The following is a 15,771-nucleotide window of genomic DNA, read 5'->3' as shown; positions in this document are numbered from 1 at the left end:
GTTAAAGAAGTTATATACCTGTAGTATCAAATAAATTACTTCTTTTTTCACCAAGACCTAATATAAACAGAAAATTTGACTTCAAACATTAAGGAGTATTCAAGATTTTACATAAATTAAATTTAGAGTCAAGAAATTGTGTGAAAACTGGAACCATTTTGTAGCCCACTAGTAGATTTTAGATATAGTATATTTGTTCAATTTAGAAATTTTTCTTAAAGTGAAACTAAAAGCTATTCTATATTCAAAAACAGGCCAAAACTGGCAGAAATTTGTATGTTAGAGTTACTGTTACATTATATTATGTAAGTTAAATTTTAGTATCATTTCCCTTCTCTCTCTCCTCCACTACCAGTTTACACCTCCATCGTAGTTTTATTTGCACTTCATCCTCAAAGATAAAGTGCAAATAAAACTACATTTTTTTTTATCAATTATTCTATTATGGTTATTTATACATTTACAACTACAAAATGCATTTTTCAGTGTTTTCCTTACTAAAGTTTTTTTTTTTCCAATGTACTACTTAGCTTTAATTTGAGTGTATTTTTTGTGTTGGAATGGATTATTTGGTTTTACATGTAATCATATGGAGAAAAGAGATTCATCTTACGACATTTTCACGATACAATCTCAGTTTAGGAACGGATTAATTTCGTATCCTGAGGTACTACTGTAGTCTCAACTTATTTCTGAAGAAAGTACAGTATCTTAAAGATAGATAGTATATCCAATATATGTTTTTACAACTATTCTATATTTAGATATTTTGTATTCTATATTTATTTAAATTTTATAAATTATTTTTGTAACTTATTTTCTATTTTGAAAGATTTTACTTCATATTTTTATGTATGAAGTATTATGTTAATTAACAAACAGCTAATGTATTTTGTAGGTTATTTTGCTAATAAAATAATATATTGAAATTGATGATTCCACATTTTAACTGCTTTGCAATTAAACAATTATTCTAAAACATTCATAAAAAATTTATAAAATTAATTATAGCATGAAGAAAATTATAGCATAATTTATATAAAATATTGATTCATATCTATACATATTTTATGACTAAAAAAATAGTAAACTTTTTGTTCATATTTTTCGTACATGATTAAATGTGTGTTCAGGAAACCAAATATCAGAAACTGTAAAAGTTTCAAAAATATAAAATAATAAAAACACAGTTTAAAGTTAAACAAAATGGCTTTAATTATAGTTTATATAATTAAGACAGCTGTATTTTATTTTTATTTTAAACATATAAAAGTGTATTTTTCACTTCAATAAATACAAGATTATGAAAAATGGGTTTGAATTCCTATTTTATTTGAAATACAAAAAATTATTTCAGTTTTTAAAATTGTTTAGTAAATTTAGATAACAATAATATTCAAATAATTGCTTATTTTATTATTATTAATGATCTAATGACAACTTTAAAATTTTATATATAATAAAGGAAAGAAAATGGTTAAAAATTTTAAAAATACAACTGTAATAAAGTAATATATGATAAAAATACAGCAAAACTGGATGAGATTACATTTAAAACCACAAATGAACACCTATAATTCAGTTAAAAGGAGCCAATTTATTATAAGAAGAAATATTTTCAACTGTCTTTAAACATCCATCATCAGTTTATATGATTACTAGGTATAAAAGTACTTTTCACAAATTTTTGAAATGTGACTCTTAGTTTATTTAGGTCATAATTCAAAACTTAATAGAAAATTAATTTTAACTTTATTCTAAAATTTTTTATGATCTACTTTAAATATTTGAATATTTTTTATACACAGTCAAATGTTTTTAATTCAAGCACCTGGCAGAATTCTAAAAAGTATGCATTATCAAAAATTTAAATGATACATTTTTGACAATTAAACTCATTTCTTTAACTTTCTAGTATTCATCAATATTCCATATTCTTTGGCAATATCACATTCTTTTTTATTCTAATCATTTTAACTTTTTAAGCTAAAAACAGAATTGTTCCATGTTACATAATAAAAATATCTAAACAACACTATCTATACTCAAGCATTACTAAAACTATGAAAAACATGCCCACACCTCAGGGGTTTATAGAATATGTGCCAAAGCATGTATAAGGTAAGTGGTAAAATGCTATTGTTAAATTNACAATTCTCATTATTCATTATTTCTTCATTATTTTTATTTATAATCTGTGATAATTATTGCATTTTCTATTTAATTCTTGAATAATTGAAGAAGTATTATAAACTTTTAATATTTGTATTACTTTAGCTTTTGGTATTTATACAATATAATTAAATTTAATTAGAACATGTTGCAAGTCTTTAACAATATAAATAAATAATATACTTAAACAACTAAATTAACCTTAACAATGTGTTTAGTTTAATTATACATATGAAAATGTTCATGAATACTTTCTTATATCTTCATAATGTGAATTTTAATAACATTTTAATAAATTGTAATTTAACTAAATATACAGTTTATATAAAAATTAGTAGTAATTACTATACAATCAAAATCATTTGTCTTTTTTTTTTTTCATTGGAATATGGACTTAATCAGTTTCCAGGAGTTGAAGGCATTGTCATAAACCTTGCAAACATACAATACAGATAAAACATCCTGCTGGTAAAATGCAAACTTGTGTAAAAAAGTTCATTTTTAATATAACTAATAATGGTTGGTATAATATGAGTTTATATCCTGGCAATGAGTGAGTCTACACAACCATTACTAGAGAGAGCTGGTATTGTTGAGTTATGAATTTAACAATAGCATTTTACCACTTACCTTATACATGCTTTGGCACATATTCTATAAACCCCTGAGGTGTGGGCATGTTTTTCATAGTTTTAGTAATGCTCTCTAGTAATGGTTGTGTAGACTCACTCATTGCCAGGATATAAACTCATATTATACCAACCATTATTAGTTATATTAAAAATGAACTTTTTTACACAAGTTTGCATTTTACCAGCAGGATGTTTTATCTGTATTGTATGTTTGCAAGGTTTATGACAATGCCTTCAACTCCTGGAAACTGATTAAGTCCATATTCCAATGAAAAAAAAAAAGACAAATGATTTTGATTGTATAGTAATTACTACTAATTTTTATATAAACTGTATATTTAGTTAAATTACAATTTATTAAAATGTTATTAAAATTCACATTATGAAGATATAAGAAAGTATTCATGAACATTTTCATATGTATAATTAAACTAAACACATTGTTAAGGTTAATTTAGTTGTTTAAGTATATTATTTATTTATATTGTTAAAGACTTGCAACATGTTCTAATTAAATTTAATTATATTGTATAAATACCAAAAGCTAAAGTAATACAAATATTAAAAGTTTATAATACTTCTTCAATTATTCAAGAATTAAATAGAAAATGCAATAATTATCACAGATTATAAATAAAAATAATGAAGAAATAATGAATAATGAGAATTGTGTATAAAGTAATTGGAAATATATTGATTGATTGTAAATAAGGTAGTTTTTCATCTGTATATGAAATTATTATCTTAATTAATTTGTTAGAAATATATAATATATAGATAACATATTTATTGATATAATTTTATATGTAAACTATAATCATATAATTATTTTTATTGCATGTGTTTTTACATATATAAACTTTTGGTAACAGCATTGAAAAATCCTAAATTGTTAATAATCCTGCATTTCAGAAATTTATTTAATTGTAATTTTATTAATTGTATTGTGCAATTGTGTTATAATTGTATTAAACAAATGTATTTAAGTTTACTTATTAAATGAAATAAAAATTTTAACTTTGCCATGCAGATATGACTTTCTTTTTGTTTAGGAAAGTGATATAATCACTTTTCTGATGTTAAAGAAGTTATATACCTGTGAACATTAAATAAACATATCCTCATTAAAATGCTATCAATTTTAAAAAAACCATGCTAATAATAGTCGGTATTACCTGGTAATGAATATTGTATGGTAATGATATGGTATCTACACAATCATTACTACAGTGCACTGATATCATTGAGCGATCAAATTAACAATAGAGTTTCACCACTTACCATATACACACTTTGATATGTCCAAAATGCAGTTCTATAAATCAGCTATCTACAATCTACTTTTTCTTTTCAAGTTTCATTCATGAAATATGATATATAATAGTTTTAAATTATTCAAATTTACAGTAAAAAAATTCAAATTAACTGTATTTTTCAAAAATACTAATTTAAGTATAAATTTAAAGAGGTTAAGCTAACTTTTGTCTGTCTTGTAGAAATCTTTTGAGTGGAAAATATTCTGATTTTTATATCAAATCTAAATCAGGATATCTACCAATCTAATATTGCAAAAAGTTTAAAAATTTATGTTGAAGTTTTATTGGAAGAATTATTATTTTATGTGAGGAAACTGAAATATCAATTTTAGTATAGAATCCAAATAAAATCACAATACAAAGAAACTGTAGCAAATGAAATTATAATTTATAAACAATCACATTTCATTTTGATTTTATCTTGATTTCAGTACTAAAAATTTTTTATATCAGTTTCAACATGTAAAATGATTGCTTATTATATAAAAAAACAGACATTTTATATAAAGAGTTCTTAACAGATAATTTTTAATGTTTTAGTTTTTTGNTATTTAAAATTTAATTTTTAAAAATTTATTAAAAAATAATTTAATTACAAAATTGTGAAATCATATTTTTACCATCATTTTGTAAACTAATGTAAAAACCATATTCTAAAAATATATTCTTCAAAATTATTTACCAGTAAATTCTGTATCAACAGCAATGAAGCTAACATCTTTCAAATCATTTTCAAAAATTTTCAAGGCTTCTTTAAAATCTAAAAGTAATCATTATATTTCAAATTTTTAATGAAAAATTAAACATTTTTAAAAATTATTTTTAGTTAGTTACTAAGTTAAATTGATAAATAATTAAAATTGTTTTACATTTTTATTAAATTTTAGAATATATAATTTTCTTCATAAACCAAAACTAATACATGTAATTATTCAAAATAAATGTTTAATTCTTTTACCATCACAAATAAGAATTTTTCATGCCTGATATATTTAGTACCACCAGCCATCATAAGAAATCCTCCTAATTAATAGTAGTAGGAATTCTTAGGAATAATAATTGCCAAAACTTTATTTTATTTTTCTTAAATTGATATGTCATGCAATAATCTTTATTTCATTTCATTGTATTTTGAAATCAATGCATTTTCATCATTGTTCTTATAAATTTTGTGATAAATATTACTTACATTTAACATAATTTGGTCTTAATTTTTAATTACAATAGTAAACATCTTATAACAAGCAGTAGTAAACTGAAAGTATGTATCTCACAATATTTTATGAAAACAAGAAATTTCTTAAAATAAAGAATTTTAATCAAATGATTTATAGAATTTAATAAGTAAAACTAAATAATCCAAAGATATTAAAAATAAAGAAATGTAAGAAATCTATTCTAAAACCTAAACAAAATAAAACATTACTATCCTTCATGAATAGACATTTGTATCTAAAACATAAAACATTTTTATGAGCTTGATATAATTTACCTGCCATCAGATTTTACCAAGCAAGAAACAAAATCTGCTGGCAAAAAGGTTAATAGTTAAAAAACTGTTTATAGTAGCTTTTTAAAACTTTAATTTTTCATAATAAAACCTGTTTACTGTAATCATTTTGATACCATCCTCTACTAATAATGATAACCACTGAAATAAAACTGTAACTTTACAGTAGTCATTAAATCACTTTCAGTATTTCCATAATTAGTGGAAATTTTGGTCTTAATGACTTTGATATTAAAAGGACTTGTTAAAACAATTTAAAAAGATGTTCATGCGTTATTAAACAATTAATTTTTGTCTTAAAAGTTATTGTTTATAACTTTTATACTTGTAATTCAGTTTTAAAACTAATCTATTTTTCCTCATACAGCCAAATCTCAATGTAATATCATCCTATAAGGCAGTGTTTTTCAACTGCCAGTCTGCAAAAAAATTTTATTGATGTGCAGAAAAATATTTGATCATACTGACTGTATATAGTTGATTACAGAAGACATTTAAATAGTAATCTAGAGTTACAGTGCATACTTTGTTATATACAGTAACTTTAGATAAGCATATATAAGTATAATAAATAAGCATAATTACATATAATTACTAGTCCATTAAAATTATCCATAATTTTATCAGTCTACAATGAGAAAAAGATTGAAAAACACTGCTATAAATCACAACCATCCTGAAGAACTAATGAAAACTTATGAATCTTCCTTATAAATATTTAATAGAGAACCGTTCAGTAAATTATCAAATGTATGATTTTGCATTGCAAATGGCATCATCAAATGACGTAACTTTTAAACTCTTGTATATAATAATGTGGTAATAAACTTTTCTAATTGTTTGAGATTCTTCAGCTTACTGCTACACACAATTTAGGGCAAATTTCAAAGGTGAATAAATGATAGCATTAAATTGAGGTTTAACTATGTTAAAAGAATACTTTGTTTTGATAAATATATAGTAATTGACGATTAAACCTTTAAAAATTTTTGAATCAATAAATTTGCTGATTGAATACAAAGAAACTGAACTTTTTTCCATAAAATCATAAAAATATATCAAAATATTTTTTTAAATATAAAAATGAAACCCACACATTAATACAAAAAGCTTTAAATTTGAATTTTAAAAAATTAGAGAAAATCAAGCTAAATTGTAAATTTTTCAATAGTTTATACATTCTATGTTAAATGTAATAATCTTTAAAAATTAAATTACATATCCCTACTTGTAATTAGAAAATAAATTTGATTAATATATACTTGAATGTGATAAATAGACATTGGAAAGGCTCCAATGAGATGGCACTGAATTAGAATTTCTATTTATCACATACAGTTATCAGTAGGATGTAACTTAAATGTGATTTATTGATTTTACTCATCATCATAAATATACAATGCATTCAATATAAGTATATTTAATTTCATGGTCATTAATATATTAAAATGTTACATGCAATTTAATATTTACAGTTACACAGACAATTTGACAAAAACAAAGAAAAATAAGAAAACAACAAACAGCAATATTGTTCTACAGCAATTTCCAAAAATCCATAAATCTTATTACAGACACCAAAGAAATAAAGCCATTCAAAATTAATAGCATATAATATACAAACAATTTTAAAAACTTTTGATTATACTAGCATAAATTATATAAATACATTAAGATTTTATTGAAGAGTTGATGTATTTTTTTTATAATACAAATATAAATAGCTTAATGATAAAAATACATTCTGAGAAGTATGTTGGTAAGCAATTATCATAGAGGTAGCTACTTGAAGAAATCTATATGATAGAATCTATTACTCATATAAGCTATTTAACTTATATAACACAATTGCAATACAATGGTATTATATATGTAACACAGTGATAAGTGTTTATGTATCTAAAGATAGAAAATGTATAAGTGACAAATTTTTCAGCTCCATCTCATGTGACCTTCACATATGTAACACATACTTCCATTGAATGTTGAATAATATCCAGCAGTATTATAAAACCTTTAACTTCAATAATCCAGTAAAATTTTTAATCAAACTAATCTTTCTCACTATTTTCAAAAGTATGTTCAGATCTTCAGATCTTAGAATTTTATACAAAGAAATATATGATTTAGAAAAAATTGAATAATAATTACATAATGGATTTTCAAATTTAAAATATAGCAACAATTATTAAATTAAATACCATTAATAAACAACATTTAATTTATCTCTGCATATGATATTTTATAAAGTTGTTGACATAAACACTGTCAAGAGTATGGCAAAAGCTTTATACTCTTTAACATCACAATTTTAAAATGGTCAAGTATTTTATGGGGCACATCATAAATCTAGGTGTAGATTTATGATGCGTTTCATTTTCATCTGTCAGGAGTCTTGATATTCTTGCATGATGAGTGCCTCATGCTATATGCATTTGTGCTTTGTTTATGGTTTGCTTTGTTAGTGTTACATTCTACTCATGACTATCAGTCAATTTATTGACTTTCATTGCAATTATTAAGGACAATGATTTTTCTGGTTGTGATTTATTTCCTATCTGTCTTACTTTTTCTTATCATACAGAATATCTTTTTCATTTGCCACACTGCAATGCATGGGAGGTCCTATTATGCTAAGAGGCAAAACCATCACCAGCCTATTTACTATTTTATAAAGATTACAAATGTTTGTATAATATCACAAATCTCAAAGAACCATCTAGTTTCTTTTCCTGAGAAACTTCATATTCATATGTCTGTATATTCTTAAGTGATGAATCAGATGTTCCTTCTTCCTGGGTGGAGAAACTGTAATGCTGCTCAATACTTTGGTGTAACTGTAAAAGTAACTTGTTTCCTTCTGATGATGAGTTAGGTGGCCATAATTGATTTAACTGTCAACATAAGAGCACTAAAATTGCCAAACTTGAAGATACAATTTAACATATCTGCAATTTAAAATTATCTTATTTGAGCTAAAATTCTCATACTTACAGATATTTTTATATATGTTTATTGGTATAGACCAAAATACATATATAAAAATATCAATCTTGGTTCTTTCCCAAGTGAATGAATCTGAGAACATCATTCTGGTTCACTTCAGTCATTTGTAATAAAATACATACAATATTGTCAGCATATACTATATATTGGTATTATACTCATTAAATGAAGTGTTTATATTATCTTATCCCAAATTCCAAATGATACCAAATTCCATGATACCAAATTCTTTAAAAATGCTGACAAAAGAGAAAAGTAGCCTGTCCACTGATAGAGCATACAAAACGCTGATGGTGGCAAATATGCATGTTGACCTTTTTGATTTAAATTACATCATAAAACACTTGTTTGTTAGATTGAAGTAATTTATATTATTTTTATATAGAGTTAACAAATCTAAGGATCTTCCAATGAATAAATATACCTTAACTCAGTGGAAATTTTTTTAATATACAAATGTTTTTTTGCTTCTACTTGTGATAATCCAGATGACCCCTTTTTAATTTTTCATCCTGTCCACATTAAATAAACCTATAGTAATTTCAATTATCCAACTTTTATCGGGATTTTTAAAATAATTAAAAATAAGAAAAACTGGAATAAAATTAATATAACCAAAAAAGATTACAAACTTCAACATCCTGCAAAAATACTCTATAATGCAACATTTAGTAAGAAATAAGGATGTTTTGGTTCCTTCCTCCACTCCTTCTCTCTTAGAATTTTGCACACCATCTAGTCAATTGACACATCTGTACGAATCGTTATTGGGAAATACTCCATAATAAAAAGGGGGAATTAGAGAGACTCAGGCAGTTCTTTCCAGAGACCTTGCCATAGAAAGGCAGTTCCTCCCAGATAGAACATGCCATATGACCCCTCCTTCTAACGTCTAGCATCAGGCGCCGACCTACACATAATCAGCTCATCCAGCATGACCCACGAGGTAATATGATTTATTGTGAACTCTCTCTCTCGGTAGAACAGATAGATCCTAGGCTAGCGATAGGATATAATTCATGTATTTTCCATATTACTCATCTGTATTTTTATTATTTACTAGTGTTATTGTTAATTCTGATTAAATTGACGTTTTCTATATAAAATGGACCTTCCTAGTCTCTTTATTTATTCCTTATGCACAACCCCATACAAAATCTTACCACTCAGGTTCTGTTTAAAAATAAGCCATCCAGTGACAAAGTGAGCAGGTCTAACAGATCTGACGATTAGAGGGCCTTGACCCTCGTCTGTATTCCCACATACTACATAGCCTTTACTAACCAAGAGGCTTTGAATAAATATTTAAAATATAAACTAACAGAAACAATGTTTGACAAATAGAACATGAACAAGCAAGATACTGCAATGCATCTTAACATATGCATTGCTATTATTAGATACTGTTTATATGCTAAATAATAAAATGTATTTATATGTATTGCCAAGAAACATTATCTAACAAGAATGATGCCATCATTGCCAACTTCATGGCTAAATAAAATCATTTTTTTTTTTAATCTTTACTACTATGGTAATTTTAATATAGTAGCATCTGTTATAAATTTCACACTTTAGTAAAAAATAAAAATACTAAATAAAACTCAGATACTTATTTATTCCAAGAAGAGCAACTATAATTTCTTTAAATAACATACATAAAAATAATGAATTAACTCATTAAAAATACAAGGTGGTCTAACAAGTCTTGAAATAAACTGAGTGACATGTTGTATATTTACATTTTATCATTCACTTCAGATGACCAACACAAGCTACCAAAGCTCCTATAGTATAAAAGAATAGCTCACTGCAAGCATACAGGCTGGTAAACTTCCACACAGAACATGGTGCTAAATCATTTCGTGATGCAAAAATAATGGTGCTTGTACTGATCTTCTGAATGCTTCAACAATGTAACAAATATAACAAAATAAGAGCAAATATATCCAATCAGTGCATTACTCTGTTGTGGTACATAATATTTTATTCAGAAGTAAAAGACGTCAGTCTGTGAGGTCAGCAGTCTGCAACCTTTCTGACCTCACAGACCATAAAACTCACAATTTTGGATTCCGCGAACCACTATCATGAATTTTTTTAAACGATACAAAATCTGTAGAATAATGATCATAAAAGTTCAATTTTACTATATTAATATGAAACTCGCTTTAATTATAACAAATTACTGCAGGCCTAAAGTTTGTTGCTGCTTGTTTGAAATAAGTTTATGGATTCTTAGTGCTTTTCCACGAAGGACAACAATCGCACTAACAATATTGTTTATTGTTCATTATTTATTGATAACAGTCACTTCATATTATGAGGAAAAAGAAATCCATTATTTTTACGTTCATTTCAAGTCTTTATTTAACATGGTTCCGGTTGTTCGACTTGGATCAAATATGCACCGTTTTGTTTTATAATTTGTTGCCATTTTAAAGGTAACTTCATAATTCCTCTCTCGTAGAAGCCCTGCTCCCTATTGGCGAAAAACTTGACTAAGTGATTTTCGCAATCCTCTCTTGATGCCAATTTCTTATCACCGAGGAAATTTTGTAATGATAAAAAAAGATGGTAATCGCTTGGTGCCAGGTCTGGACTATAAGGTGGATGCATCAAAACTTCCCAACCAAGCTCCTGGAATTTCTGGCGAGTCACTATAGATGTGTGTGGCCTGGCGTTGTTGTGATGAAGTACAACACCTCTTCTGTTAGCCAATTCTGGCTGCTTCTGATCAATCGCTAGCTTCAAACGGTCCAATTGTTGACAGTAGAGGTCCGAATTTAGTGTTTGGCCATATGGAAGCAGCTCATAGTAGATGATTCCTTTCCAGTCCCGCCAAATGCACAGCAAAACCTTCCTGGCTGTTAGTCCTGGTTTAGCCACCGTTTGAGCCGCTTCACCACACTGACCACGATCGTTATCGCACAATATTGCCATATGTAACCCATTTCTCATCCCCAGTCACCATCCGTTTAAGAAATGGGTCGATTTCGTTCCGTTTGGCCAAGGCTTCGCAGATGGAAATTCGATCCATAATGTTTTCTTCCGTCAATTCATGTGGCACCCAAACATCAAGCTTCTTTTTGAATCCAGCTTTATTCAGATGGTTTAGAACTGTTTTATGGTCAATCTTTAGCTCCTGGGCAATGCTACGAGTGCTAACGTGCCAGTCTACTTCTATCATTTCCATGATTTTATTGACATTTTCGACAACGGGCCTACCTGTGCGAGGTGCATCTTTAACATCGAAATTACCAGAACGGAACTGACGAAACCAAAATTGCACATAATTGGCTGTGACAGTATCAGGACCATAAACACCATTCACAATTTCAGCTGCCTGGCTTGCATTTTCGCCTTTATCGAAGCAAAATTGTAAAACATACCTAATTTTCTCTTTGTTAACTTCCATCTTTTACACCCTATAACTCACAACTGAATTGACCAATCAAAAAACTGTAAAAGAATTTTTTTTTAGTACAGAATGTCACTTTTCCAATAAGCACAAGTCTGAACTTGTGTCATCAATATTTTACGAGATATGTATCACTACAGCCATCTAGTGAAAAAATAATGGATTTCTTTTTCCCCAACCTATTATTTGGTTTTAGAGTCAAATAAAAATTCCCCAATGAGTAAGAAAAGGCAATTAATTAAGCATTTTTCATTTCTTTTGTAATACTTTGCATAACTTTGAGTTGATCAATGTCCAAATTTCTCCACAGACCATCCAAATTTTCTCGTGGACCATCAATGGTTCACTGATCACTGGTTGCCGACCGCTGTTTCAGACCACCCCATATAATATATTTACACCGATATGAATGAAAAACTTGTATTTTAATTTAATACAGAATATTTAAGAGGGACAACATATCTCAGATATATTTTGCATTTTCATTGTAGTAGTTCTAATAAATATTACAATAAATGACTGTTGTTAATAACTCAACTGTTAACAAAGATCTTATTGGAATAGTTATCAGTTGCATCATTAGCAAAGTGCTTACTATAAGCATTAGTATTACAAAGATTCAAGATTAGGTCAGGTATAAAAGGTAATTTCTCTTCAGCTTCCGTGAAGAAAGTTTATTCCTGAATTATTGGTTATCGAATTACACTTTTATTGTATTCCTTTTACTTTTATTTGTAGATCTGCATTATTTTATATCTTATAAAATTTATAAATGAACCAAAAGAATCAACTCAAATTTATTTAACAAGCTGATTACATTTTATTATTAAAACTAAGAATTACTCTAGTAATAGCTTTATCTTATTGACTTTAATGATTATTTTTTCTTCCCTTTTTTTTTATTTTTTTGCATTTCGTTATTATAAATCATCTTAAATATCACCTTACTTTTAGAGGTAACTTCCATCTTTCCACATTTCAAATATCCCTTACTCCGTTCATAGACATCTTTCAAAAAAGTGTCANATAATGGATTTCTTTTTCCCCAACCTATTATTTGGTTTTAGAGTCAAATAAAAATTCCCCAATGAGTAAGAAAAGGCAATTAATTAAGCATTTTTCATTTCTTTTGTAATACTTTGCATAACTTTGAGTTGATCAATGTCCAAATTTCTCCACAGACCATCCAAATTTTCTCGTGGACCATCAATGGTTCACTGATCACTGGTTGCCGACCGCTGTTTCAGACCACCCCATATAATATATTTACACCGATATGAATGAAAAACTTGTATTTTAATTTAATACAGAATATTTAAGAGGGACAACATATCTCAGATATATTTTGCATTTTCATTGTAGTAGTTCTAATAAATATTACAATAAATGACTGTTGTTAATAACTCAACTGTTAACAAAAATCTTATTGGAATAGTTATCAGTTGCATCATTAGCAAAGTGCTTACTATAAGCATTAGTATTACAAAGATTCAAGATTAGGTCAGGTATAAAAGGTAATTTCTCTTCAGCTTCCGTGAAGAAAGTTTATTCCTGAATTATTGGTTATCGAATTACACTTTTATTGTATTCCTTTTACTTTTATTTGTAGATCTGCATTATTTTATATCTTATAAAATTTATAAATGAACCAAAAGAATCAACTCAAATTTATTTAACAAGCTGATTACATTTTATTATTAAAACTAAGAATTACTCTAGTAATAGCTTTATCTTATTGACTTTAATGATTATTTTTTCTTCCCTTTTTTTTTATTTTTTTGCATTTCGTTATTATAAATCATCTTAAATATCACCTTACTTTTAGAGGTAACTTCCATCTTTCCACATTTCAAATATCCCTTACTCCGTTCATAGACATCTTTCAAAAAAGTGTCATTATTTTATTAGTTAAAAAAAAAGTATTTTAATATTTTTAGTATCTTTTTCTTTATATATTAAGTAATTCTGAAAAGTATAAAATTAAAATAAATGTAATTTATAAATAATTATTAAAGATGTGAATTATATCTATAACAATTCGCTTTTCCGTTTTAGTATTTATTATAGGGAATGCACGGATTCTTGAATGTAATATTAAATAAATGTTTAATATTTAATTTTTTTTACTGCGTTCAACTTTAATTATTTAAAGTTAAATAATAATTATCTTCAAGATTAATTTATCAAAATGAATTCAGAAAATACGAATCAACTTGCATCATAGACCAAAATTCAAGAAAACACAAATTCTTAATATTTTATCACAAAATTCGATTATCACTACTGTATTTCAATTATTTTCAATTTTTATATTCATAAAATTATAAGCTAAACTTTATGAATACCAAATTATTATAATTGATTGATTTTGTCAAAATGACATAACAGCTCATTACTGTATACGACCAGCCGCAATTTTGCCCATTATGAGCGGTCCTGAATCTCAAAAAATTGGCCAGCATTAGTGGCTAAATAATATGGCCGAGCGGTTAAGATGCCAGCACACTCCACTCTGTGAGACCCGAGATCGAATCAGAACAGAAAGAAAAACTTCAGAAATTTTTACTAATCTTCAATACTGGCGGCCGGATGGCCGAGCGGTCTAGGTGGCATCCTACCGCTCTGGTGGACCCCGGATCGAATCTGGACGGGTCGAAAAATTCCCAGAAATATTTCGGGGAGTGGTCCGTCTGGATATGTCGGGTCCCGTCCTTTACCATCCGGCCGCCCCATTGTGGACCTGGATGAACCCACAGTGAGCTTGCTAAAAGAGGCCCTCTTAGTACCCACAGGGCGGAAAGAGTTTAAAAAAATCTTCAATGCAGTAATACCTCGACTTACAGTAATACCTCGATTTTCAAATCTTGTCGATTCGTCTTCTGTTTGAGCGCCACGCAACTCTTGATTACTCACTCCCCCTACACTATTGTTTAGCTTACATGTTCGGACGTGTCGCGCGGAATTGACACATAGCTACAATTTATTTTGTGTTATTTATTTCTGTGTTTGTTATATCTACGGAGACTCGAGAGACTCTATGTGGTGATTTCTTGTAACCGTGAACGAATCAAAAGAAGAGATAAGATTAACGAGAACATTTATTAGCTTACTTATATCCGACTTGGATTTTACACAAATTGCGAAATTATACCCCGACGTACGCGAATTCGACTTACGCAGTTATCGCTCGGTCCCATCTATCGCGTAAGTTCGGGATATTACTGTATTCAATTCCCTAAGAATTACTTTAGTTACACTGTTAGAAATTTTGGTGTGAATTTATGGCTATATAAATGGCAATTATTAGAGTTGTGGCCGCCAGCGCCAGAGATCCTGAACACTGTCTGGCAACACTTGCCAACAAGAGTGGCTGGCAACGTCAAAAAAGAAAAGGCGCGAAAGTTCGTTGGATTTTGTCCGGGTGTTGCCCGAGGATGTCTGTGACAGTTCTAACCTTTTCTAATAAAGTTCTTTTTTGTTACTGTTCGTGTTTGCCTGCTTAATGTTAGATCTAAACATCAGTAGGATTGAATGACAAAGTGGTGACCCGAACGTGATCCGATTAATGAACTACCTGGACTTTTGACTGAATTGGATAGCGAACAACTCTGTGTCTATGATGGAACTTTTTTAACAGGATATGCAGGTATGATCAGTTTCTAAATCGTAAATTCGATAGGAAGACGGTGGGTAAATCTTACCGAAGACTAGGAG

The 15,771-nt window shown here is 27.7% G+C and overlaps 2 protein-coding genes across 4 annotated transcripts in view; both read right to left on the bottom strand.

The window, feature by feature from the left end:
* LOC111625409 (poly(A)-specific ribonuclease PARN-like) overlaps positions 1-13,904 on the bottom strand; it is a 76,637-nt gene extending 62,733 nt beyond the window's left edge. For 2 of the 3 annotated variants that reach the window (XM_023368543.1, XM_023368545.1), the window contains exons 1-2: positions 13,006-13,082; positions 4,803-4,880 (exon numbers count right to left, since the gene is read on the bottom strand). In XM_023368543.1, coding sequence (XP_023224311.1) covers positions 4,803-4,838 — 36 coding nt within the window. In that variant the 5' untranslated portion in view covers positions 4,839-4,880; positions 13,006-13,082. Of the gene's footprint in view, positions 1-4,802; positions 4,881-13,005; positions 13,083-13,876 lie in introns of those variants that run through there. The other variant, XM_023368544.1, reaches the window with a different exon arrangement.
* Positions 10,835-12,865, bottom strand: LOC111625410 (histone-lysine N-methyltransferase SETMAR-like). The gene has a single exon (XM_023368547.1). It carries the CDS (start codon positions 12,052-12,054, stop codon positions 11,560-11,562), a length of 495 nt encoding a protein of 164 aa, XP_023224315.1. The 5' UTR covers positions 12,055-12,865; the 3' UTR covers positions 10,835-11,559.
* Positions 13,905-15,771: the final 1,867 nt, after the last annotated feature.

This window comes from Centruroides sculpturatus, unplaced genomic scaffold (genome assembly GCF_000671375.1).
Source record: "Centruroides sculpturatus isolate CEXI.00-Female unplaced genomic scaffold, Cexi_2.0 scaffold420, whole genome shotgun sequence".
Taxonomy (NCBI): domain Eukaryota; kingdom Metazoa; phylum Arthropoda; class Arachnida; order Scorpiones; family Buthidae; genus Centruroides; species Centruroides sculpturatus.
Note: the sequence above shows the minus strand (reverse complement) of the source record. Positions and strands in the feature narration are given on the sequence as shown.

Excerpts from the sequence above, each read along its gene's own strand:
- LOC111625410 (XM_023368547.1), bottom strand. The coding sequence starts at position 12,054 with ATGGAAGTTAACAAAGAGAAAATTAGGTATGTTTTACAATTTTGCTTC.